This window comes from Abramis brama (assembly GCF_963993115.1).
Source record: "Abramis brama genome assembly, chromosome: 19".
NCBI classification, from domain to species: domain Eukaryota; kingdom Metazoa; phylum Chordata; class Actinopteri; order Cypriniformes; family Leuciscidae; genus Abramis; species Abramis brama.
Window position 1 is genome coordinate 4,801,071 of NC_139981.1, and position 27,708 is coordinate 4,828,778.

At 36.5% G+C, this 27,708-nt stretch overlaps 2 protein-coding genes across 11 annotated transcripts in view; both read left to right on the forward strand.

Moving 5' to 3' along the window:
* Positions 1–1,114: 1,114 nt before the first annotated feature.
* On the forward strand, positions 1,115–12,730 carry khdrbs1a (KH domain containing, RNA binding, signal transduction associated 1a). Of its 9 annotated transcripts, XR_014603535.1 has the most exons (12): positions 1,115–1,366; positions 3,953–4,074; positions 4,155–4,271; positions 4,352–4,498; positions 5,528–5,661; positions 5,775–6,012; positions 6,525–6,598; positions 6,826–6,884; positions 7,062–7,232; positions 9,376–9,429; positions 11,631–11,645; positions 12,574–12,730. XR_014603535.1 is itself a non-coding variant. In XM_084092849.1 (9 exons), exons 1-9 carry the CDS (start codon positions 1,123–1,125, stop codon positions 7,163–7,165), a joined length of 1,239 nt encoding a protein of 412 aa, XP_083948975.1. In that variant the 5' UTR covers positions 1,115–1,122; the 3' UTR covers positions 7,166–7,968. The 9 variants fall into 9 exon arrangements, 4 of the variants coding, with proteins under 4 accessions (XP_083948975.1, XP_083948976.1, XP_083948977.1 ...); XR_014603536.1 differs by lacking the exon at positions 11,631–11,645; XR_014603537.1 differs by lacking the exon at positions 11,631–11,645 and having other exon boundaries at positions 7,065–7,232.
* Positions 12,731–15,751: 3,021 nt separating this feature from the next.
* The window catches only part of LOC311069394 (CD276 antigen homolog), a 61,326-nt gene continuing 49,369 nt past the window's right edge, over positions 15,752–27,708 (forward strand). Inside the window, exon 1 of one of the 2 annotated variants that reach the window (XM_084092517.1) lies at positions 15,752–16,253. In XM_084092517.1, coding sequence (XP_083948643.1) covers positions 16,208–16,253 — 46 coding nt within the window. In that variant the 5' untranslated portion in view covers positions 15,752–16,207. The remainder of the gene's footprint in view (positions 16,254–27,708) is intronic. The other variant, XM_084092518.1, reaches the window with a different exon arrangement.

Sequence of the window (27,708 nt, forward strand, 5' to 3'; positions counted from 1 at the left end):
AGATTCTCATTTTATTTTATGTTAAGGTCAACATCCAGATTAGGTTATGGTGATCAGATTTCTGAAATGGAGAATGGGGAAATTTCCTAATTTAGTGGTCAAAATATCATTGAAATCTTAATTTTATGAAAAAAACAAACACACACACACACACACACACACACACACTTAGAGAGACAAAGGATTTTTGAATGTGTTTGTTTTTATTTGTTGTGTTCATTCTATATGACCTACAATCATTATAATTAGTAATTATGATGTTTGCAGGTAACTGGTTTTAATACAATTCCTCAAAAATCACATGAAAAGTTAAATAGTAACCATTGCAAATAGCAAAACAGTAGAGTAACAAAATTACAACTTCACAAAAATTGCGAAATTAAAACAAATATGAGATTATATGATAAAACTGTATTTAACCTTTTTTTTACGTTTTATAATTGTATTTTATGTTTTCCTTTTCACAAACTCTAGGTATGCTATAGCTTAAAGTAATTACAACCTTTTACAAATATAACCTTTGAAAGTGCTTGATCATAGTTTAAACTCAGAAACACACAGCCAGTTGTTGTTGTTTTACACCTTTTCTTTTAGAGCTTCCAGCATTTAACAATAGCCAGGTATATAAAGACAAAAATACAAATAAATAAACAACTCAGATGAAAATATTGAAATGGTTACATACATTAATACATTTAACAGCTTTCTTGTTTTTCAGATTATAAATTGTCTTTAGGTATTGGAACTCATTTCAAAATTAGAAATAGTGGTTTATGATGACCACCATACTTATGTATACTAAATTTTGTTAGCAGAAGTAACAAATTAATCAAATAATATTCCTTATGGAGAGACGTGTAACAAGTGAAAAAGCCAAATTAAACATTGTAAAAACAAAGTCGAAAGCTGGGCATGATATTATGCTTTACACCTCTTATAATGCATAATCACGTTTGAATTATAATAAAGTTAGGCTCACGATGGGCCTAAACTAATTTCTACCCGTGACACCTGACACCTGGCACTTTTCTCAGCGCTGATCGGAACCGTCCAATCACAGTCGTTTGCCATCAGTAGTTGCCCCTCCCCCTGGCTCTAAAACGGAAGCAGATTTGCCTCCTGATGTCACTTCCACCCGCGCCATTAGCCGCCGCTTCCTTTGTTCAGAGAGTAGATAAGCTTCAGCACGCGCTTGCACCACCAGCTCTGACTTCGCCTGATTTCTTCGCGAAAACCGTGATCAACATGGATGCTAATAACAAGAGGAAGAGCAGCAGCGGGGACAGTAAATATCTGCCGGAGTTACTGGCGGAGAAAGACAGTCTGGACTCCTCGTTCACGCACGCGATGAAACTCCTGAGTGCAGGTCAGTGCGTCTCTATTCACCATTAAACCAATCACGCAGAACTTCTCTAAAATGTTTAATATTGAGCCTCGAGATGTTTGAAGGGTGGTTAGTTCATCTATACTCACCGGAGAGAGTTTCACGTGCCTCGGTGAAATGCGTGTTTGTAGGCCTGAGGCGGGGATTTGCCCCGGTAGGCCGCGTCGTGTTTTTCAACGCAATGCTGTATGGTGAGGATTTAGTTTTTTGTTTTTTTGCGTTATGTTGAGTTTAATTTCGGGTATGTGGGAAATAACTATTTCTGCCGACCTGCACGTTCAGTTCCTGATAGGTTTTTCTCATTAATCATTATTGAGATTAATTTCGCCAGTTTATTGTCAGTTTATTGCACTTAGTATGTAATTCATTGCGTTTTTATCTGGTAGACAATGACTCTTTTTGTTTTAATCCTGTTTCCCATTGAGAATTAGGTCTCATTTGAACCACGTTGAAATCCATGTGTTCCTGATTCGGCCACCAGGGTTTTCATCAAAGAGAACCGTTTCTGATTCAAAGGTTAAACAGGAAAAATATATATAAAAAAAGTGCATGCAACATAAGTTAAGTGCATTTAGGCCAATTGTAGAGTTCAATGAAGTTGAAAAGGTAGTTTTCAATGTATCAAATTAAGGCAGCATCACGTGCTTTCCTTTGTGGAGAAGGGCAATCCCATAATTCCTCTGTAAGGAACCCCAAGATTGCAGACAAAGAGATGTGGATTGTTTATCTTATCTTTTATACATTAGTCTATTAAAAGTCGTATTTTCATCTCTATTGTTGTGTATATCTGAGTGAAACTGCTTCTCGAACAGAAATCAGGGGTGGGACTTTTATTATTGGGGAATTGATTGAATCGTTCTCGTTTGCATTTGCTGTGATCATGTGATCGACAGGTTTTCCCGCCCTCGCGGGGATTTATGCACCGTTATGAAAGATGGCTGGTCCTCTCCTGTTTTTGACGACTAATCTATTTGTTGAACAAATGTCTTTTCAGTTGCATAAATATTAATCTTTAATTCTCAGATTTCTCTATCAGCTTGTGCAAGTTTTTGGCATAAGTTTAGAGATGTAGAATGGGAATTTCTGGCTTAAACAATTTATCTAAAAGTTTCTGAAGTCTATTAAATTATAGATAATTGCTAACCAGTAAATTATAAACTTGCTCAATTTAATAGTATTAAGTGTAAATTTTATTTTTTATTTTCAAGATTTTGATATTTAAGATTTATGGATTTCTAAATATTCTATTGCATGCAAGACTCTTATGTTGTAATATATAAGCTTTGAGAGAATGTAAGGTGACCCCTTTTTTTTTATTCAACTTTCATGTATCCCCTATTTTTTGGTAGTTCTTTATCTTGCAAGTCAAAAACTAGAATTTGCATTAAATGTTAGCGTTATTTGTTTGCAACAGGTTGGATACCACATTCAGTTTTAGGTTTGTTTGTCTTTCACACAGGAAACAGGTTATAGTTTCATTCAAGAAAGCAGAATCCAGATTTGAAGGCCTGCAGTTGATGTTTATTTAAATCCATTAACCACAAAGATCAAAGGGCATACAAATCAACATCAGTCTTTATCATTCAATTAAATTAGATTTTCCATTATCACAAACCATTGTGATTTTGTCCATCCTGACAGAAACTGGTAACCGTGACAACACTGTGCAGCTTCAGCAGTGACTGGGGTTCTCAACTCTGCCCTCAAGATCCTCTTTCAGCTTCAGAGTTCAGCTCTGATCATCATCTGCCTGTAACTTACTAGTAATCCTGAAGACCTTGATTAGCTTGTTCAGGTGTTTGATTATGTTGGAGCAAAACTCTGCAGGAAAGTGCATCTTGAGGGCCAGAGTTGAAGAGTTTCTGCTTAATTTGGTTTCTTTAACAAGCAAAGTTCTAGTAATTTTGAAAAACCATGCTAGTCCTGAGCTCTGTGGGAAGAAAATGAAAGTTATTATTTATTTATTTTTATACTTTCTATTCAATAACTGCAACCAGCTAGTAATTGCACGTTTAAATCAAAGTGCATAAAACAAAGTAACAGTTCTCAATTTGTTTTTTAGAATGTTTGCAACTTCTAGGATTGATTGTGGCAATTCAAAATTGGACCGTTTTGTGATCCAGTCACAAACAAGTCAAGTTGCACGGGTGTATTTGTGGCAATAGCCAACAATACATTATGGGTCAAAATTATCGATTTTCTTTTATGCCAAAAAATTAGGATGTTAAGTAAAGGTCATGTTCCATGAAGATATTTTACCATCAATATATAAAACATTTACATTTGTGAGTGAATGCAACAGTTGCGAGCATAAATGGACGACTCCAAAGGCGAGAGGATTTTTCTCAATGTTTAAATTTTGTTGCACTCTCTGATTCCAGACTTTCAAATAGTTGCATCTCTGCCAAATATGGTCCTATCCTAACAAACCATACATCAATGTAAAGTGTATTTATTCAGCTTTCAGATGTATAAATATCATTTATGAAAATGTACCCATGTGACTGGTTTTGTGGTCAAGGGTCACATTTCTTTTTGCTGTGAGCTGATGAGTCTTTTCTTTTGCAGAGATTGAGAGGGTTCAGAAGGGTGAGCCTAAAAAAGAGTCCGAGACATACCTGGATCTGTTCACTGCCAAGAACGTGAGGGTGAAAGAGCGGGTGCTCATTCCCGTCAAGCAGTATCCTCGGGTAAGTCATGCGCTGTCAGTTCTCTACAATGCAAGGACATGTTGAACGTTAAACTAATATTTCCTCATTTCTCCTGTCAGTTTAATTTCGTGGGGAAGATTCTGGGGCCGCAGGGCAGCACCATCAAACGTCTGCAGGAAGACACCGGGGCAAAGATCTCAGTGCTTGGCAAAGGATCCATGAGGGATAAGAACAAGGTAATGAACCGGTCTTTGCACTGCTAATGAGTTTACTTTAAATGACCCGGTTACTAAAGCTTAAATTGTGAAACCTTCAGGAAGAGGAGCTGAGGAAGGGTGGTGATCCGAAGTATGCACACTTGGCCATGGAGCTGCACGTGCACATCGAGGTTTTTGCTCCCATTCCCGATTGTTACCTGCGTATGGCGCATGCCATGGATGAGGTCAAGAAGTTCCTTATGCCTGTAAGTGTGAATGCAAGCCAACTTATACTTTTACATCTTACTTTTTCCCCCTTTTTTTATCTATGCATGAGCCGGTCACTGGAAGCTGTATTGGCCGATACGATCACTAAAATAAATACTACATGGTTAATGGAGGTCTTCAAATAGACTTACTGGCGTTGTTTAGCGATTTAATGTTTTTTTAGAATAAATTAAGAGATGGGAGTGTTTATTGGCAAGCTATATGCAACATTCCATTCCCTTTCTTAAAGATGATTAGGAACAGCTTGGAGCTTGAATATAGCATTCCTGTGGGGGAAAAGAAGTCTATCAACAAAGTAAAACCACTGCATAGTCTTCACTGTTAAATTAAATATAGATTAAGTCTACTAAAGAGCAGTGAGTGATTTGGTCTTATTTATGAACTTTGAAATAGACGACAGCAGATTTATTGGACTGCTGTCACTTTAAGAACTACTGCACGGATCCAATATACCAATGGTTCTCAATTCCAGTCCTCGTGACCCACTGCTCTGCACATTTTGTATGTCTCCCTTATTTAACACACCTGAACCAGATCATCAGCTCATTAGGAGAGACTCCATGAACTGAACTGAGTGTCAGATAAGAGAGACATACAAAATGTGCAGAGCAGTGGGTCACGAGGACTGGAATTGAGAACCACTGGAATATACTGTTACACATGCAACTTATTTCATAACTGTTTGTTCACTTCAGACATAACCGATTAAGTAAATGCTCACCAAGCCGGCATTTGGACTTTTTTTTTTTTTTTTTTTTTTTTTAACCCAACATATACTTTGCTTCTCCATGTTCCACTCCACCCGGGAGTGCACGCACAAAGCCACTCGGAGAGTAGTGTTTTCTTTGTGGCTTAATGCTGTTTTTAACTCTTAAGCACACCCTGCAGTTTAGCAACAGTATACTGCATTTACGGTAATCGCTGATTTGGTGGTTAAGTTTAGGCTTTAAGCATTGCTGTTTAAATCTGGCTTTTCTCTCTCTCACAATCCTTTTCTCTTGTGTCAGGTGGATGGTCTTGATGAGATGCATCCGGATGCTTTCATGGATCCAGGGTTTTTGAATGGCTCCCAGGATATGTCTGGCCACGGCAGAGGTCTCGGCCCTCCTGGCAGAGGTCGTGGGGGCCCACCACCCCCTAGGTGAGAGCCACTAACAGATATGTAGCAAACAGAGGCTATATTTGATATGGAGTTGTTATTGCTCTGAACAATCATAAGTGTTTGGAGTGTATATGTAATACATTTTCTCGCAGGGGTCGCGGTATGCCCCCTCGTGGAGCACCACGTGGAGGAGCTCCAAGGGGAGGTCCAGGGCGCGGAGCTGCATCACGAGGAGCCCCAGTGGGACGGGGTGGTCCTCCACCCTCCACACCAACCAGAGGAGGAGGTGCCTCTCGATCAAGACCACCAGCCCAGACTCAGAGGATGACACCAGCATCTGCTCTCTCCCACCAACAGCACTCGGCCAAACCTGAAGCTTACGGGGAATATGTGAGTATATATCCACAACACATTACTCCTGTTTTATATTCGCTGCCATTGAAAAGTTTGAGAGAGAGAGGGATATCTATAGATATGTGTGTCTTGTAATATAATGCATCCTTGCTGAAAGTAGTTTTTTCAATTTTAAATAAAACGCTGTACTTTTGAACATTTATTCTGTTAAATATTTGTGCAAACCATATTTTCAACATTAAGTCTTTATTAAACATCAAATAAGCATTTTTAGAATATTTCTGAAGGATCATGTGACACTGAAGACTGGAGTAATGATGCTGAAAATTCAGCTTTACCAACATGGGAACAAATAACATTTTAATTTGTATGTTCAAATAGAACAGTTATTTTAATACTAGTTTGAATGCATATCCTTCATTTGATGACACATACTTATTCAGTCACAACTAACCATTCTGTTGGATCGAGCCAGTAATTTGTAACTTAAAGGCTTCGCAAATCTTTATAAATGTTTGACATCTCCATTGTCTCCTATGCTTTCTCAGGCCTATGAAGAACAATATCCAGAGGCTGCCTATGAAGGATATGAGAGCTACTACAGTCAACCTGCACCACAGCCGTGAGTGCCTTTTTAATCTTTCTTTATATTTGAGAATATTTCCTTTGATTGATTTCCAAAAAGTTTCATTTAGTTTCAAGTTAATGTTTCCGAGAAAGTCGAATTGACTCAATGTAATCCTGTAACTTTCTGCCTGGCCGAAGTCCAAGTCCTGCCATGATTTAAGATTAAGACTCCGTTTAATAAAAACAGCTTTTGATTAATAACTTCCTTTTTTCCTTCCACAGAGACACAGAGTATTATGACTACGGTCACGGTGAGGCACAGGAGACTTACGAGTCTTACAGTAAGACATATTCTCGATTGTGTAGTGCATAGAATGGTTATGTTGTACAGCAGCTCTTATGTTAGATGTTTAGCATGCTTAAACTACATCAGCCAAGTGCCTAATGCAAGGAAAAGTACATATGATGCACTTACCCTTGAGTAAATATCCATGTTTAATGTGCATTTGTGTGTTTAGCAGAAGATGACTGGGAAGGCGCTGCTTGGGGTGGTGCTGGTGGAAAAGCACCGGCTCCCCGCCAGGGCAAGTCATTTCGGGAACACCCGTACGGCAGATACTGAGAGCTTTCCGTCACTGCAGTTGTTTGGGCAACCGCCTCCCCTTCGTAACTTCTTGTAACCACCTAAAGTAATTCTAGTTGTTTTTGTATCCTGTTTTGGTTAACACTCCCTTTTTAATATGAATCTACTCTTTACGTAGGACGATGACCATTTATAAGTTCAACATGACACGTTTTAGATTTGCGATTATATGCTGTGCTTATATTCTCTTTGCATTTTGTTTTACTTGTTTTTGTTATTTTATTTCTTTTCTTTTAATGGTTAACTGTTTCTGAAAAATTGATACCTGAATGCTAGATAATTAGCTGACGTCCATGTGTAAAGTGACTTGCTAAAAAAAGAGAAAATTGCCTGTTAATATCACTTAGATTTATTACAAACGCGCTTTTGTAAGGCATAACAAAAAAATTGAGGGATGCTCAAAAAAACCCATTAGTTCCTGTACAAACCAACATGTTACTTAGTTTTCAAAGAACATATTCCATTTGGTTTGAGGCTATTTATTGTTTGAAAGTCTCGTGAAAAAATTCAAAATTCGCATCATCTGATTCCTTTTGTTAAATGAGCAAAACAAATATCGCAAAGGTTCAAGTTTACTTCTAGACAGGTAAAAGTACAGCCCTCTCAAACCTTTGTACGTACAATATCCAAATATTAGACTTGTTTTTTGGTGTTTTTAGTTTTTCAGTTTCCGAAATATTAGCAAACTTGTGTGCATTGCCTAACTAGGGAACTAAATATGTCCAAAATGTGTCCCTATCAGTTTGTCAATAAAGCATAGTTTTCTTTTACAGCCTTCAAAACGTTTGTTTTTGACTTATTAAAGTTGTAATAGTCATCCTATATAAAACTGTCAACTGTTGCAAACTGTCAAAATTCTGCATGCATTTTATAACATCACAATATTTAGATAGAGAACTTTGTTTTGATGTTCAAAATATATTGTGTATAAACCGTTGATAAATAGCCTGCAATTAGCGTGGAGTTATTTGTATCAAGTAGATCGTGAAAAAGCTGCACCTTATGTCTTGTACAGGAACAATTGACATCAGAATAACATTAAAGACAAATATTTCCAAAATCTGTTACCTTGGTCCTCCAACAAGCTAATCTGAGTTGTTTTTGTATTTCTGAATAATTTAAAGGGGTCATATCCTTTAAGTCAGTTAATGCTTTTGATGGTCGTTGTACTATGAAAAAATTCAGAGCTCAAAACTTTCATGTAAATGAATTAAGTCAAGCCACGACGCCTATTCGGTGAGACTACTGGGACAAACTACGATGAAGTGTCTGCCTGTTTTTGGTGCAAAAACAAGTGGATTGATGTGACCTCTTTAACAATAGTCAACCTATTCAACATTAACCAATGATTTATACACAAGGAAATCCTGGCATTTTAATGTGTTTATACCTGTTTTAAAAGCGATAACCCTGTTGCAACCTCGCATCAGTCACTAAATCCCTCTGATGTCACAGACTCTACATGTTTGTCTTCTATTGAAAAGGATCTTGAGGTAAGACCTGCAGAGTCACCTCTAAAAGCACAGATAGATTCCCCTTTTTAAAAGGTAAAGTATACATGCACAAAACAGTTTAGATGTTTGGTGCTCATATGGTAACTTTGCGTGCAAAACAACAAAAAAAGCAAAAGAAACGGCATGAGATGTATTGTCCAACCAGATCACTCAACACAAAGGCTTTCGTAGCCCAGGGTCAAAGTTTTGACCGTGAAGATGATTTCAAATGTTCAGTCTTACCTGACTTTCGCCGGCTTAAACGACAAAATTGGGAAAGATGGCGTAAAGTGTAATGCAAGCTTCAAAAAGGTAATATCAACCCTAAACTTCTCTCTTAGCACAACTGTTCATTCACTCATTTGTACACAATCATTGCAAATTCAAATTGCGTTGTTTACAAATTCAAAAGTCAATATTCCTAAACCTGGATCATAACACATCATAAAACATTCAACTTTCTCAAAACAAGCTTAGTGTTATTTTATATGCAACTCTTGTTTTAAAAACAAATAGATTTTAGTTTTGTCAAAATTACACTGTTATTAAAAGTTTTCTTGTAGCTGTACAAAATAGACAAAAAAAGTCCTCAAATTTTACAAGCATTAGATATTTGTGTAGAGCTGGACTTGTCTCTTTGTGAAATTGTCGTTTTTGTGAGGTCTTGTGTACTAACTCTTCTCTTGTGTTGCTCAGTGACTGATGGCGAGAGCTTCTCTCCAGACTGGGTCTACTAGGCAGCTGCTACAGGTGAAGTGTGTGTAAATATTTAATGAGTTATCAGCAAGCAGTTTAAATGTGCAAATACAAGAAATTGTGCACAAGAATTTATAAAACAACTTTAGTTGGATCTCGTGGCTCCACTTTATATTAGGTCTTTAACTACGATGTATCATTTGATAAAGTGCACTTGTGTACTTGTTTTTACACCTATATTTTAAACACCTGCATCTAATTACATCTGTAATTTCTGTGATTCAGAGTTTTTTAGTTTTGTTTTATTTTGAATTGGCTCTTAAAAAAAAAAAAGTTTGGTTATGTGCTGTCACTTTATGTGACCCTGGATCACAAAACAATTCGCACGGGTATATTTGTGGCAATAGCCAACAATACATTGTATGGGTCAAAATTATAGATTTTTCTTTTATGCCAAAAAATCATTAGGATATTAAGATCATGTTCCATGAAGATATTTAGTAAACTTCCTACCGGAAATATATAAAAAAATATTTGAGTACAGCACAATCGTGAACATAAATGGACAACTTTAAACACTGAGAATCACCTTTTAGTTTTTTTTTAGGGTTTTTTGCACCCTCAGATTACAGATTTTCATATTGTCCTATCCTAACAAACCACACATCAATGGAAAGCTTATTTATTCAGATGATGACTGGTTTTGTGGTCTAAATATTTTATATTTTATAAATATATAGTCCCCTCCAAAAGTATTGGAACAGTGAGGCCAATTCCTTTATTTTTTCTGTAAATTTTGGGGTTTGACATCAAAAGATGAATGAGACAAGATCAACATTTTTGCTTTTATTTCCAGGTATTTACATCTGGATCTGAAACACAACTTAGAAGATATAACTTATTGTTTGAACCCACCCATTGCTCATGTGACAAAGTATTGGAACATGTGACTGGCAGGTGTGTTTTGTTGCCCTGGTGTGCCCTGTTACATTGATTATTCAAACAATAAATAGCACTTAGTGTCTGCTCTCTGTTTCAGATTTTGGTTTTGCCTGTGCAGACTGCATTTATAATTAGGTGTGTAACCAACATGAAAACCAGAGAGCTATCTATGGCTGAAAAACAAGCAATTGTGAAGCTGAGAGAAGAGGGTAAATCAATCAGTGCCATTGCACAAACATTGGCCACAGCCAGTAAAACCATTTGGAATGTCCTGAGGGAGAAAGAAACCATTGGTGTATTAAGTAACAGACCTCAAATGGGTAGATCAAGGCTAAAGTTTGGAGAAAAAAAGGATCTGCTCATGACCCTAAACACACAAGCTCATCTGTGAAACACGGAGGTGGTTATGGCTTGGGCTTGCATGGCTTCTGGGATGGGCTCATTAATCTTCATTGATGTAACATGATGGTAGCAACAAAATGAACTCGGAAGTGTACAGAAACATTTTGTCTGCCAATTTACAGAAAGATGCAACCAAACTGATTGGGAGATCCTTCATCATGCAGCAAGATAATGACCCAAAACAAGAAGTGGAAGGTTATAGACTGGCCAAGTCAATCTCCAGACTTAAACCCTATAGAGCATGCATTTTACCTGCTTAAAAAGAGACTGAAGGGAGTAACCCCCAAAACAAACAACTGAAAGAGGCTGTGGTGAAAGCCTGGAAAAGCATTACAAAAGAAGGCAAAAGTTTGGTTGTCAATGGGTCACAGGCTTGATGCAGTTATTGCAAGCAAAGGATTTGCAAATAAATTAAGTCTTATTCACTTTAATCCAAGTTAATCTGTTCCAATAATTTTGGTCACATGAGCAATGGGTGGGTTCAAACAAAACGGTGTATCTTCTAAGTTGTGTATCAGATCCAGATACCTGGAAATAACAGCTGAAATGTTGATCTCTTGCCTCATATTTATCTTTTGATGTCAAACCCAAATATTTTCAGTCTACAGAAAAAAAATAAAGGAATTGGTCTCGCTGTTCCAATACTAACTATATATATATATATATATATATATATATATATATATATATATATATGTGTGTGTGTGCTTAATTTAAACCTAAATGGCAATATTAATTTATTTTTTACCTTTTTTTTTTTTTTTTTTTTTAGTGCTTCAACTTATTGCTAAAGTAACTTAATTTCAGTTTTTCAGCTAATATATATACATCTTATTTTCAATTAGCAAATGTTTATAAGGGATGTTTACATGACTTTTTTTTTTTTTTTTTCATGCATTGTCGATCTGCAGAGGACAAACTTGTCTGTTAGTACACTGTGTAAACGTACCTTTCGTTAACAATAATAACCCTGCTGTAACTGCATCTATGTTTACACTGACCATTCCCTTACGCCTTAAACTGAACCATACCACCAAGCTTGTCCCTTACCTTACCCACATCCCACCTCACTAGCAGCAAAAGTTTTGCAATACAACATGTACATTGTACCTAACCATATTTTATTTTATTTTGCCATAAGAACATGGTAATGAAACCTAATATAAAGTGGGACTGATTTGTGATTGAACTTGTACATAACTGCATTCATTGGCAGAATCAAATGGATTCTTCATAGGTTTTGAACCTCAATTTCCATAAATAAGGTCTTTTGAGATTTGTCACCTTTGATCTTGGTACTGAAATTTATTTATTTATTTTTTTGGCTAATGTTCTGAATCCTGATAAACATTCTGCCCTTTTATTTTAGTCTTTTAGTTTTAAAGAGTCTGACAAGGACATTTCTATAGAATGCTACTTTCTAGTTGTACTCCTGACTAAAATTTTTTTTTTGTTGTTTTGTTTTTTTCCAAATTTGTCTTTTGTAAAGTGTTAAACTGAATCTGCATCTCTAAAGCTTGATGATGTTACATCCAGTTTCCTATCCCATAGCCAGCTCTTTCATGTTTTCTCTTGACTGGAAGTGTCATGGGAAAAGTTCAAATTCATTGGACCAAAAATAACTGGTTCTCTAAAAGTGTGCCTTTCTGTGGGACTTGTTTTGTATTATGTGTTTTAGTATGGTACGTGTAGCACCAAAGTTCACCTTGCTATTTTCTATGTAGCTAATTGGCATGCATGTCAACAGATCCTTGATCTTTAAGTGAGGAAATGCTAAGTCTGCAAGACATTTTAAAGGTTTTGTTCCAGTGTTTGACTCACTTTGTCTACAACCTTTTTCTTTGTTTGTTGCAGGCTTTCGGTGCCATTTTGTACAGAAGAGGAAATTTACTGTACTTTTTTTATACAATCTTGTGTAAAGTTTAGTGAAAGTCATTTTTAATGTATTTTAAGTTGTCTTACTCTTTTTATACATGCATTTTTGGATCCCAATAAATGATTTTATACAGTTTTATTGAAGTTGTGAAATTTTAACTTGTCTTCAGAATGAGAAAGAACATGTTTGTCTTGCTAAAGTTAATTGAATGTCTCCCAGTTGTCACTTACATTTCAGTAAGTTTAAGCTAAGTTTATTTTAAAAATTAAAGCTAAAACCGTCTAATGTATTGGATTTAAATTAGTTGACAAGGAGTTCGTTACAATGTTTAAGGGGATTCATTTGGGGGATACAAGCCATTAGAAAATTGGTTCCTCTGTTGTGGTGAACTGGCTTTTTCCTGGTCATTTTAGTGTGACCACTTATTGCTGCAATTGACCAAGCAACATCTATTGTAATTTTGATGTGTAGTTGCCACGGCATTATTGGTCGTTACTAGTGTGTTGCGGATGTATCAACTCAGGTGAATAATTAAAAATGCCTTGAAGGAATTCAGTAGGCTATTAAAGGTAGGGTAGGACAGGCAATTTTGGAAAAACTCTTTGAAAGCATAAGATCCACCCTCTCTTAAAGGATTAGTTCACCTCAAAATGAAAATTTCCTGTAATTTACTCACCCCAATGCCATCCAAGATGTCCATGTCTGTCTTTCTTCAGTGGAAAATAAAGTATTCTGAGGAAAACATTTCATGATTTTTCTACACACAATGGGCTTCAATGGCAACCAGAATGTTGCTCAAATCAATGCAGTTTATGTACTTTTTAACCACAATTGTTCATTTTGTGCTGGTCTGTGACGTGCCAGGCATTGCAAAAAAGTAGGGGAGGGCAAAAATTCCATCTCACTGACCTTTCCAACGTGATGACGTAATACGTGGTGCGTCACAGACCAGCACAAGATGAACAATTGTGGTTCAGTATAAAATTTTTGAAAATGACTGATCATTTTGCTAGACAAGACCCTTATTTCTCGACTGGGATCGTGCAGAGCCCTTTTAAACTGCATTGATTTGAACATCAACATTCTAGTTGCCATTGTGTGTAGAAAAATCCTGAAATGTTTTCCTCAGAATAATTTATTTTAAATTTTCATTTTGAGGTGAACTAATCCTTTAAGAGCGTATCCAAAGCCACACCCCAAAAAGCGCATGAACGCGTACAACAGGGAGCAAGGCGTTAAATCACTTAATTTTAACAAGCTTACTGTTTGTGTGTTTTGCTATGGTGTCAAATATAAATAAATAAACTGCTATACCTAATGCAGCAAAATCCTGTGTTTGGACCATCAAATCACAAAAGGTGTTTCTGAAATTATTGAGGGTATTTTTGTCTTGTCCATCACTTTTTTCTTTTCTTTTTTTTTATATTAAGAAAAGCATCTCAAGCACAGTACAAGTATCAGATTGTTACATACTAAAATGGAGGGAAAAAAAGCTAAAATTAAACAAGCATAATAAATACTCGCATACGAAAGAACATATAGGCCTAATCACAATAACATATGCATATACATATAAACAATTAAATAAACCAGAGAAAAGATAGTTTTATCCAGAGCTTGTCTCCTTAAAATAATCTAAAAATGGTCTCCAAGATTTCAAGAAAATTTCGGGTTTCATTCTAACTCCAAATTTAATATTTTCAATTTTGGGGGCAAAAAGTAGGTCAAAAACCCACTGACGGTAGTTTGGAGGAGAAGGCAGCTTCCAATTAATTAGTATAAGTCTTCTAGCCAACAGTGTGCAAAGTGCAATATTATTCCTCTCTAAAGCTGCAAGTTTAACATTTTCCAGAAGGACCCAAAATAAAGCTGTCAATGGGTTGGGGTCTATTACTGTGGTAAGAATTTCTGAAACACAACTAAACTTAACTGCATTTTGTCCATCACAATTTTGAGAGTGAATCACACATGCAGATCGTTTTCAATCTGGAATAGATGTTTTCAACCTCGTTACCTGATATGCTAATTGAGTGGGAGATTCCAGAGCTCACCTGCATATTTGTAAGTGGACCCTAGTGGGAAAAAAAGTATATTGTATTTGAAATGTATTCCCTTTTTCAATAGTACATTGCAAATATAATATCAAAATACAGTTCTCTTCAAATATATTAAAAGTATATTCGCAACATGCCTTTACCTATTTTCACAATACTTTTAACACTTTAAAATAATTGTACTTTAGTATATTTTCAAATATATATATATATATATATATATATATATTAGAAAAATATACTTGCAGTGAAAATTCAGTTTAGTTTTTAGTATTTGCACTTTATTAAAAAATATATTTTAGGTATATTTTAACTGTGCTGGAAATTATCATTGTAACCCAGCAAGCAATAGCCGTCATTCCACTGTCTAGATTAATTACAGATCCGAAATAGTCCCACTTCTAGCCAAAATAACCTTGAATTTGGTTACATGGCATTATATGAGATGAGATGTATGATATTCCATCATGTAAGCAAAGTCAACAGTGATTACAAGGTGTTATTCTTGGGCTATATGGTTAGACATCTATTCATTTTTCACAGAAATTTAGCCTTGTTGTAGCCTAGGGGTCAGGGCTGTGTTTTTGGACAGCTATTAGACGTCTTTTAAATACAAAATTGCTGGCTGGGAACATTGCATTGAAAGTATACTTTCAAAATACATTACAGTATACAATAGTATTTTTGTACAAAGTATAGCTCAGTTTTATTTGTCTAATAATGTACATTTGTTATTGAAGACAACGTATGTAATTTGTAGTATTTGGAATAAGCCAAAGATATTAATGAGCCTATACTTTTTACTCAAATATATCACACAACAATAGCCTTGTCCCTCTCTCTCTCTCTCTCTCTCTCTCTCTCTCTCTCTCTCTCTCTCTCTCTCAACTGCCCTATCCTAATAAAATACCAAAAATGATTATTTATTTTTAATTTTTTTTAAATAAAAATATATATAAATACACTTATGGTATATTGCTTGTATGTTTCGAAGACACTCGTAATGAATTTGTAGTACACTTTAATATCACTAATCAAGCATGTAGGCTAATTAGTCCCTACACAGGCATATACTTATACTAAACTTAATCTACTTCCACTCAGAGAGAGGTATGACGGCAGGGAGAAACATTTGGAAGTTACTGAGGACAGGACAGGTGTCGCCAAAGGAGTCTGAAAAGTAGCTAAAAAAGGCGAAGTTGGCACAACACTGACGGTACGGGATTCCGCCCACACACGCTGTTCTGATTGGCTGTGAGTATTGAAAATTATTTTAAATTCGCAAATTATTTGTTGCTGGAATCATCATCGCATCGCGTCTGGTTAGGACAGGGTGTAAGAAGTTGGATCCAGACTCTTCAAATTGAGTTGCTTCAACCGCGGACTATAAAGAACAGCTCGCTGCAACAGCCATTTGGCTCAAAAGTCTGAGGGGTAACATACGCGTTTATTTCCCTCTCTAAGGGAAAAGGTAAAAGATACTTTTTGCACTCGTTCCATCACCATTGAACCAGAACTGTTTACATGATTTACTGGCTTAAAGTAATCATCATCAGGAATGCTGCCGTCTCTTCTTCTGTTGTGGATCTTACTGCGTTGCGCAGGTTGGTACAAGGATTTGATCTGCGTTTTGTAACTTCGTGTTTCTCCTTTCATGGACTTACTGTCCACGCTGAAACTAGCTGATGTTTTAAACTATAGTTTATAATATAGGCTTACAGGAGAGCTAGAAACCTAAACAATCACAGACGGGTTAAAAACTGTTTTTATTCTCTAGAAGTTTTGTTTGCATTTCCATGAGAGTCAAACTAAACCGAGTGGAACTGTGATATTTGCATGCGGTTGTTAACCCTATATCATTCCAAATGAGCATGTCTACTTATCTAATGAAGTTAACTCTGTAGCTTAAAGAAGTTTAGTAGAGTAGCTACTTGGACAAAACAGCAAAAGCACAAAAAAATAAAAATAAACTCTTGCTGCTGTATGCTTTTATCTCTGGTGATGAGGACAAAGAAAGGTTTGAAGTTTCCATAAACAGCCTGTGTGGTGTTGAGCGCGTATAGGCAGGTGGAATACGGACAGAAAACCTTCAAAACGTGTTCTCATATTCATGATTGTAATGTTTTCATTAAGACTATGATGAAAAAGAGTAAATACCACTGTAAAAACTTTTAGTATTCTTTATTCACTAGCACTTTACAATAAAGTCTGATTTATTAACATTAGTTAATCAATATATTTACTAATACTGAGCAATATATATATATATTTTACAACATTAGAGCCTTTGTTAATGTTATTTAAGCTAATAAAAATGTGCATGTTAGTTCACAGTTTATTAACTAATATTAACAGATACAACATTTGATCTCGTAAATGCTGAGATTAACATTAACTAAGATTAATAAGACGTATGTTGTTGATGTTAAGTAATGTATAGTTAACCTTATTGTTAAGTGTCGCCCTTTATTCTTTAAGGACATATTAGTAAAGTTTCTTTTAATGATACATATTTATACTTATCCTTTTCCTAAGTTTAATATATATTTGAATATGTTGGAAGTATGAGGACAGGTGGCTTTCAGTGAAAATGTTGTGATCCTTTTTTTAATATTCAAGATTGTATTTGTCATGTACACAATTTATACATCGCCTACATATATATATATATAGGCTATATATATATAATGGAATACAGCTTGCTGTGAAAGACTGTGCATTAAATATAAATAAAATGTTCATAAAGACCTCAAAGTGTAGGCTAGATGTAGTTATTTTTGGAAAGTCGCTATTTTAACAGCTGGCAGACATCTGTGGTGGATCTCAAGAGGAAGTCCGCAGCTAGCTATAAACCCATAAAACCCAGTAGAATACCTTGTTTTGTAATTCAGAATGAATTAGCCATGTGTCACACACGTCTTTGTTTTATGGGCTGCCTTAGACAAATAAACTTTACTGAAAACAGAAGCAGTCTGACCCTGCTAATGTTTTTGTTGTAATGGGAGACGCTGAAATGATAAATGCATTGGGGGAAGAAAGAAAGTTATTTTGGCATTTTGACCTGAGGGGGAGTGAATAATTACACAACTTTTGAGTGAACTATCTTTTAAACAGCCCGTAATTGAAAGTAATTGTTAATTTTAGTGTATATTTCAGCTGAGAATAAGACCTCACGTTCAGAATCGTGGCTTAGATGACTGAGCATCAGTCTGGTACAAACATCAACGGTGGTTCGCGGTTACTGTGTTTTTTTTTCCATGTATGACATGTTCCTGTCTGAAACAGTCTTAACCTTATCCCTACCAATACCTAAATCCGAGGGAAGTGATAGGTGAATGAGACTGATGTAGAAGCGCCTACCCCTGGTTGTAACATAAACTTGACATCAACTGGAAACTTGTCACTCAAATCTGAAGTAATGAAAACTAAAGATGTTGATCCATGTTGTACTTGGTGGAATCACATTCACCGTAGTGAACAATAAAAAAAAAAGACTCCATTTCATAGTTTGAGGCACAAACGCAGTCCTGATACTTTCTTTTCTTTTCTGTCATGCCTGTTAACAAAGAAACCTGTTTCATCCAGCTTTTTGAGTCCAAAATGAAATTTGCAGCTGGTTTGATGACTTTTTGCTAGGGGTGCACCGAAATTTCGGTCGCCGAAAATTTTCGGCCGAAATAAAAAAAACAGCCGAAAACGTAAACCGAAAATGAATGTCACCCACCCCTCCCATCCGTGCGCAAGCGCTTAGGTTTCACTCACGGTCGAGCTGTTATCACGCGTCTGCCTATCAAAGATTAAGCATGTCAAATGGCTGTCACTTATTGCACAATCGATCGGACCAACCAACACAAGTTTCGAAAACGAAAATAGGGAATCGATTTTAACGGCCTTCTCTCGGAGCGCGTCCAGCTCATCACTATACGCTCGCAGCGAACGCGCGTCACACAGCAACTGCAGGTTCTGACCAGTGGTGTAGTCTAGTTTTTTGTAGTGAGTATACTGTAATATACCGCCTCATACTCACCCATCCCAGAGCGTCACCCCATAAGCACCACCACACTCACTAATGCATACAGTATGCATCGACATGAAATTGAGAGCATTATGAAGTATTAGGTGTTATCAACATGTCAATTTATTATAAGCAACACAAGACTTTAACAGCCAATGACATTTACAGCTGGGGAGACTGGACTGATTTTCTACTGTTTAGTGTTAATCACCATCTAATTTAGCCAGTTAAGAGCTACATTTAGCCTTAGATGTTATATGAATATGGTCCCTGAAGCACAGGTTTTATCAGCTGACAATTTGCAAAAAAAAAAATAAAAAAAAATAATGAAACATTATAGGCACAAATACAAATTTACCTTTAGAAATGGTGTTTAAAAAATAAGGAAAAAAAAGGTGTTATTGTTTTGGCAAGTTTACTGTTTAAATTATAACATGTATGAAAACTTGTGTGATATTCCCTTAAAATAACGTTTTAATAGATTTTATTATTATTATTATTATTTTAAAATTCATTTTACTGTGCAATTTCTTTCTAATTTCTTTGAGTTAGACCAAACTTTTATTTTGTTGGGTTGTAGACATTTGAGTTTCTGTGTGTTTTAATAAACTATTATTATTATTATTAGGCCTACTTGAAGTATACTCTACTGTGCAATAGTAATATATTTCTGTTATAATTTCTTCAAGTTATACCGAACTTTTATTTTGACAGGTTGTTTTGAAGACATTACAGTTTCTATGTGTAGGCTATATGAAACGAATGAATGATGATAGTTTTGTCAAATTAAATGGTGAAATTCTCGTGCATTGACTCTCATAGCAGCTCTGCGATGAAAGTGCACATGTTTATCCTATCCTACATCATGTCTCAATACAGTGAAACGCTGAAAACACCACGAGCGTGAGTCACGCGTGCTTCAGTGTGTGTGTGTGTGTGCGTAGTGGAGCACACATTGAGCGCTCATTCCCAGAGACGCGTAGAACAATTGCAGTCTCTTTTAACTTTAATATTCACAGACACTAGTCCATATCATATCCCTACTTTTGATTTATTAATTCAAAAATAGCCAAATTCCGTGATGACGCTTAGCAAGCTCCATTTGTGACTGGATTCCGCGATTCGGTGTCGCTTCGCAAACACTGACGGGGTGAATTTATGAATGAAAGTGTTAAAGTTCTGACATAAAACGAAGTTGTTAAGTATCCTCACGATTTTTTAAGTGGGTATACGGAAATCCTTGGCCTTTTCTAGTGGGTATACGGCGTATACCTGCGTATCACGTAGACTACACCACTGGTTCTGACACACACACACACACACACACACACACACACACACATAGCCTATTTCTGCATAATATAGTGCATAATATGTAGCCTTCAGTAATGTTTTTCATTGATGTTATGGCAGTCCACATTGCTGACTTGTGCGCGTCTCAAGCGCCCTCTTTACGTTTGCCCTAATGCCTGTTTAGTTGTCCGTGGATTTGCCTATATTTGCTGTTGAAAACGGATCAACGCCAAATATAGGCAATTTACTAACGATTCAATGAACACTTTGCCTATGTCTCAAAAATCGAACAGGATTTTTTTTTTCCACAAAAATGACAGCCCTATACGAGAGGACACCAAAGTTACAATATGTAACATTTGTTCTGCAAAAATCTCCAAAATTGTGGATTTTTTTTGCACAATTTTTAAAAAACTATATTATTTGATGGAACATAAAACTTGAAGAATAATTATTATTTATATTTATTGTTAAAAATATTTTATGTTTTGTTATGTAACTGTTAATAAAAGTTTGATTATTATATTGTGATTTTTCATTTCAGATCCATTAAATTCAAGCAATATATATATAAGTTTTTAAAAGAAGCCATTTTCGGCCTCAGTTTCGGTTTTCGGCCAAGTTCATCCTAAATTTTCGGTTTCGGCCCAGAATTTTCATTTCGGTGCATCACTACTTTTTGCCATTTGACGCAGTAATGAAAGTAGCACCAGCTTTTTCAAACAAAGAGAGAGAAAAAACAATGTCATTAGTCCAAACAGTGGGCCAGTCCTCTTCAACGTTTTGTTGAACAAAAATGTCTTTGTTGTGTCTCAATGGAACTACTGTTCAGTTTGGTGTCAGTAAGTTTTCCTTTTTTTTTTTTTTTTTTTAGAAAGAAAGAAAGAATGTGATTAAGCAAGGATACATGAATGCTACAGATACTTTTTGTCTTAACAGTGTTTATATGCTTCTGACTGCAGTATAACCAGTATAATATATTTAGAGGCCAGTGGAGGTAATGCGCAACAAACGTTTTGTAAAATATTCTGTGTTCTGTAAAACGGGTTGCATTGCTTCCGGTTCAGGTCTTTTGTATATGCTTCATTAAATATATAGCCGTTTTTTTAAAGATGCATTCAAAGGAGCGAGCAAAGATGAGCTTAACCGTTGTCCATCGCATATGCATATCTAAAAGTTTTTTATTTTACTTCTTCTCACTAACATTTAGATATTTAAATTGTATAAAATGCCAACCATATCCATAGTCAGTATTGCCATCGATTCGTACTGCCATTAACACTTTCTCCGACAAGCGGATGCGATAAGACCTTTTTTCCTGTTGGTTCATTCATGTGACGTTTGTAGCAACTATGTAATAACAAAGCATAATATAATAACTGCACATAATGTAATAGGTATTACATAATTAATGTAATAAAAATGTTTTTGAATCATAAACAATCTTGAGCTCATAATGTAAAATGATTTTCCAATGTAATTTCCAAATGAAATGTATTACATTATGAACACACTGTAGCAACTTATAATGTAATAATAGTTTAGAACGTGTTGTTTTAGCGGGTGTGAAGTAATTACAGGCAATACCAGCACATACTATTGCACATAATTGCAGTTATGGCATGACTGTATGACCTTTTCCAAAACTGTATGACTTTTTTTCTGTGGGACAATATTTTGATAATGTTTCAGTGTTTTCATCCATACAATGGAAATTAGCTAATTCTAATGTTGTTTTTTGGGCTGCATCGTTCTTTAATATATCTAATTTTGTGTTCTGCAGAAAAGATTTATTCATACAAGTTTGGAACAACATTAGTGTATAATTAAATGATGGTATGATTTTTATTTTGGGTGAACTATCCCTTTAATTATTTCTCTTAAGATATTTTAAAAACAGATTTAAAACAGTTTTTTATAGAACATTTATACTCAAACGTCAGCAAACTAATGAAATTGCATCTGGTAACCTTTAGGAGGCTAAATTAAATCTCTAGTCATGGGGCTCATAATGAACAGCGTCTCGCTGTGCTCGCGTGGCAACAGAACACAGAGGAGGGCTTTGAAGAGTGCAGACAGGTAAACAAGGCTTCTCAGAAATTACAGCTTTCCATGAAATGTAGGCTGTCATGGAGACACTTTCATGGAGCCATCAGCACCAGATTAGCACTTGTTTATCTTCACCAGAATTCAAATCACTTGCACCTGTTCAGTTCACCCTCATCAGCCTCACCATATCAAGCCTGCACTCCCTTCAGTTCGCTGGTCTTGTCACACGTTACACAGACTCTTTCTGCTCTCACCAGAGATTACCAGCATTTCCGTACCTGGTCTTCATCTTCATCTCCTTCATTAGTCTGCTGTCTTTGGATCCTCATTGCCTCCCTGTGTCTTTGTTCCCTGAATGTGAATGTGACTACTGTAGGAGCACATCTGATCTCTTCTGGAAGCTGGGTCCATCTGCGGCTGGCATATAGCTAAAAGCGGACTCGCCATGCTTTGAGTGAACCCTTGGTATTTCTAGCTGATGTGATCCTAATGATCTGAGTGATCTGTTAGGTTTATATTCAGTGATCATATCTGCATTGTATTGAGGTCGTAGGCCATTGAGTGATTTATATACCAGTAATAATACTTTAAAATCAATCCTAAATGTAACTGGGAGCCAATATAAAGACCTGAGGACTGGTGTGATATGTTCATATTTACAGTCAAAGACCAAGAACCAGATATGATGAATGAAGACCCGGAGTCAGAATTATAATAAATAAAAAAAAAGATTTACTGAAGATAGTTTGCAGTTTAATCAGCAGAAGTCCGCTTCAAGGCTCACACAGGACAGGAGTTCGTAGGCTATGGCGGGCCGGAAGGTTCAAAAATAGGACTAATGATTTGTCGTGGGAAGTCACTTTACTATAGCCACTAGCTACTGACTTTCCCACTGATAGGCCAGCGGTGGATCTGTATACCCTCCTCACACAGCGGGCGACTCACTTTCCTCACACAGCGAGCGACTCACTTTCCTCACACAGCGGTTATAAATTATCTTTAAAATAGAATAATCTTAAAAAGTGACATTTCCATTTTTGCTGATTTACACTGGTATCAAAATAGGTAAAACACATTTCAGAGTTACATACACCATTATGTTTTTCTACATATCACATTTGTTAACTGTATGACTTACTTTCATGAAAATCAATTTAAGATTATTGGTTCAGAATATTATGACGTTTACAACACATACATGTAACACTTTATTGAAATATTTAGTTATTGCAGCACCACAGTATTTGAGAAGTGTATGATTTTATTCAGGGTTCGAAATGACTTAGGACTCTTGGGGGGTCCCCTACAATTTAATTATTAAATATTAAAAATTCTGAAGACTACCTTGCTACACTATATACTGTAGGCAAAATTATATGGACCAATGTTGAAGGTGGGATAATGGTCTTGGGATGTTTTTCATGGTTTGGGCTAGGCCCAGTATTGTAGTGGTGTCTGGAGAAGTGGCTATAATCTAACAGGTAAACCTCTAACTCTGGAGCAACAAAGTTACAAGTTATTTTTCCTCTTTTTCTCTCCATGATGCAGGATTCTAAATTAAGAAAAATTATATTAGCTTCCTAGATAGCTTACCAAGCTCTCATGTATATACTCATTCATGCTCAAATCACATTCACTTTAATCAACTCACAGACTTGAATTAAGTCCTGGTTATCTTTCGTAATCACTGACTGGACAAGTAGGTTGTTAAGATAGCTTTGAATAACTAGTCTAGCTGCTAGGTCTTCTATGGAAGCTTGTTTTCGCCAATTAAACATTTTAAAAGATAACTGCGACTTTTATCTCACAATTGCTAGTTTACATCTCACAATTCTGACTTTATTTCTCAGAATTGCGTGAAATAAAGTCGCAATTGCGTCTTATAAAGTCAGAATTCTGACTTTTTTTCCTCGCAATTCTGACTTTATATCACGCAATTCTGACTTTATAACACATAATTGCAAGTTTATATCTCGCAAATCTGACATCTTTTATATAATTTAATATAAAGTCCAATTCTAAGGGAAATATATATATATATATATATATATATATATATATATATATATATATATATATATATTATTTTTTTTAACTCAGAATAGTTTATATCTCGCAATTCTGACATCTTTTCTCATAAAGTCCAATTCTAAGGGGAAAATATATATTTTTTTTTTACCTCAGAATAGTTTATATCTCGCAATTCTGACTTTATAACACGCAATTGCGACTTTATATCATGCAATTCTGACTTTATATCTCCCAATTGCGTATTATAAAGTCAGAATTGCGAGATATAAACATGCAATTCTGAGAAAAAAAGTCAGAATTTCAAGTATATTTCTCGCAATTGCGAGTTTATATCTCGTAATTTTGACCTAATAACACACAATTGTGACTTTATAACCTGCAATTGCGACTTTATATCACGTATTTCTGAGATAAAGTCAGAATTGTGAGATTATAAAGTCTCACTTTTTTATTTTTCACTCTGTGGCGGAAACAAGCTTCTGCTGTTAGCTGGCAGATGATTTGGCTTCATATAAGTTAACGTTACAGCTAGCAAGAAACGTTGACAAACGCACTCTTCTAATCATTACACTGGGTATCTAGTTAATGCAACTTTTGATATAGGAACTAGAACTCCTAATATTTTACTATAAGCAATTATGGAGATATAAACATAATCGAAGCACTTACAGGATTTTCACTCAGGATTTCACTCTTTGTGAGGTTTCGTTTTGCCGCGTTCAGCTACAGTGCGTGTCTGCGGGAGCACCACAACAACAATCTGTGACGCTCTAGCAACTCACACGGCTATCACAATCATTTTTAATGTTATATATATTTGTAGGGGACCCCCCAAAATCCAAAAATAAATTCTTATGGGGGGTCCCTAATGACTTATGGAGGGTCCGGGACCCCCCCAGACCCCCCTCATTTCGAACCCTGATTTTATTATAATATTAGGCCAATGTGTACATGACTCGCGTGAGGAGAGTGAGTCGCTCGCTGTGTGAGGAAAGTGAATCGCTCGCTGTGTAAGGGAAAGTGAGTCGCTCGCTGTGTGAGGAAAGTGAGTCGCCCGCTGTGTGAGGAAAGTGAGTCGCTCGCTGTGTGAGGAAAGTGAATCGCTCGCTGTGTGAGGAAAGTGAGTCGCCCGCTGTGTGAGGAAAGTGAATCGCTCGCTGTGTGAGGAAAGTGAATCGCTCGCTGTGTAAGGGAAAGTGAGTCGCTCGCTGTGTGAGGAAAGTGAATCGCTCGCTGTGTAAGGGAAAGTGAGTCGCTCGCTGTGTGAGGAAAGTGAGTCGCCCGCTGTGTGAGGAAAGTGAATCGCTCGCTGTGTAAGGGAAAGTGAGTCGCTCGCTGTGTGAGGTGAATCGCTCGCTGTGTGAGGAAAGTGAGTCGCCTGCTGTGTGAGGAGGGTAACGTTACGTATACAGATCCACCGCTGGCCTATCAGTGGGAAAGTCAGTAGCTAGTGGCTATAGTAAAGTGACTTCCCACGACAAATCATTAGTCCTATTTTTGAACCTTCCGGCCCGCCATAGTAGGCCGCCCCGTTTACAGTTACAAAGATCACAACAGTCCTTCACCAAGGTCTAAGCTACGTCCTTGCTTCAGGTTGCATTTTCTGATTGGCTAGGAAATAGATAAACAATAACATAGTAATTTTCTAGCCCACACACCGACACACAGCTTTTCCAAGGTTGGATTTGGCCAGACTCTAACAATAACCAGATGAGTCATCTCAAAACATCAAGGAGAGAATACTTTTTTTTTATCTCAAGGAGAGAATACTTTAATATAATGCAGGATAGTAAAGCTTTAACAAAGAAATGGTCCCTTAAACTATAGACTTCAATGACCCCTGTGATCATTGCTGTCAGAGTACCCTAGAAAAACAGATGAATGTATATCACATGTTGAGGGTTATCCCAATGCCCCGTACATGTCAGCACGGCCTAGATACAGAGATCCGAATGTACCTAAAAAGAGCTGGTTAAACACTCACAGCAAACATATGATCAAGAGTATATTTGAATCATTCATTGAATATAGAAATTAAATTAATAATCATTCAGAAGGATATATAGATATATACATATATAAAGAACAGACCAGGGATTTTGACCTGCAATTGGCTTCATGCCCAGTTGCACTACTTCCTGAACTTCAGTCGGCTCCTTTGTTTCCTGTCTGCCATTATTGGACAAACTGATTAATCCAGGTGTGCCTGACCTCAGTAACAATAATCAGACACACCTGGATTAATCAGTTTGTCCAATAATGGCAGACAGGAAACAAAGGAGCTGGCTGAAGTTCAGGAAGTAGTGCAGCTGGGCATAAAGCCAATTCATGAGCAGCAACTGTCCTATGGTCTTTTTGGGAAGGCCAGTGAGGAGTCCATTCCAATAATCCACCCTGCTGGAGATGAAAGCATGAACAAGTTTCTCTAAGTCTTGTCTGGAAACAAAACATCTAATTCTTGCAATATTTTTGAGATGAGAGTATGCCGATTTAGTTATTGCTTTGACATGACTACTGAAACTAAGGTCTGACTCTAGTGACACACCAAGATTCCTGACTTGATTTTTAGTTGTTTGACCCCTAGAGTGAAGGTATGCGTTCACCTTGAGAACTTCATATTTGTTTCCAAATGCAATGACTTCAGCTTTGTCTTTGTTTAACTGAAGAAAGTTTTGGCATATCCAACTGTTGACTTCATCAGTGCATTGGCACAGGGAGTCAATGGGGCTGTAATCGTTAGGCGATAGGGCTGAGTAAAGCTGTGTGTCATCTGCATAGCTGTGGTAAGCAATGTGGTTCTTTTTCATTATTTGGCTCAGTGGGAGCATATACGGGTTGTGTATTGATTTTAAAAAACTCACACTAACATGCAAAGCTTTGCATGGAATAGCCCTTTCTCATATCCGTGACATAAGCCCTATTCGCACGGGATAAGTATTACGTGGTGACCTCTAGTAATTTGTAATAATTGCGGAGGTTGTCTGTGATCTTAATCCCATGCGAATCGACCATGTCTGTAATTTGTAAAGTAAAAATTCCACCTCAAATGACCTACCATATTTTGCCGAACACCGAGGTCCTGTGATGATATTAGTCCCGTGCGAATCGCCATCTCTGTGATTTGGTCTTTTATAATTTTTTCAAGGTTTTTGTTTCCTGTGCGACTTTTTTATCCATCTTTCGCGAAGAATGGAGGCTGCGTTTTGATAGTATTTTGGGTGCTGGGTCCTATCGCTATACACCATGATACGATACAACTATACAATTTGCAGAAAGAGAAAGCTGAAAACCATCAGAAGAGAAAAAAAAATGATTAGATGGAGATGGATGATATGTATAGCAGCATGTGGTAAGGAACATTCTTCCGTTTATGATCATACAGCTAGACGTCTAGCTGTCTAGTCTAGACCTATAATAATGACAAGACATTTCGGAGTTAAACGTACAGTATGGAATTTTTTCTCCACTAGGGGTCGCTAACCTATTTACAATAACAAAGGCGTAGTTTGATGACGCAACATTTGCTAAGAATTATGGATCTTGTCGTCAACGTCAAGCCGACCGATCTAATAATGTTTATGGATGACTGATGTTTTTATCATGACTGTGATATGAAGCAGTTCGGGATTGCTAAGAGACAGCTATCAGCTCCACACGCGACGCGAGTCCCA

Bases quoted from the DNA above. Each gene is read 5' to 3' on its own strand.
- khdrbs1a (XM_084092849.1), top strand. From the start codon at position 1,123: ATGTCACTTCCACCCGCGCCATTAGCCGCCGCTTCCTTTGTTCAGAGA. The intron at 4,272-4,351 runs GTAATGAACCGG...TGAAACCTTCAG, and splicing joins CCATGAGGGATAAGAACAAG to GAAGAGGAGCTGAGGAAGGG. The intron at 4,499-5,527 runs GTAAGTGTGAAT...CTCTTGTGTCAG, and splicing joins TCAAGAAGTTCCTTATGCCT to GTGGATGGTCTTGATGAGAT.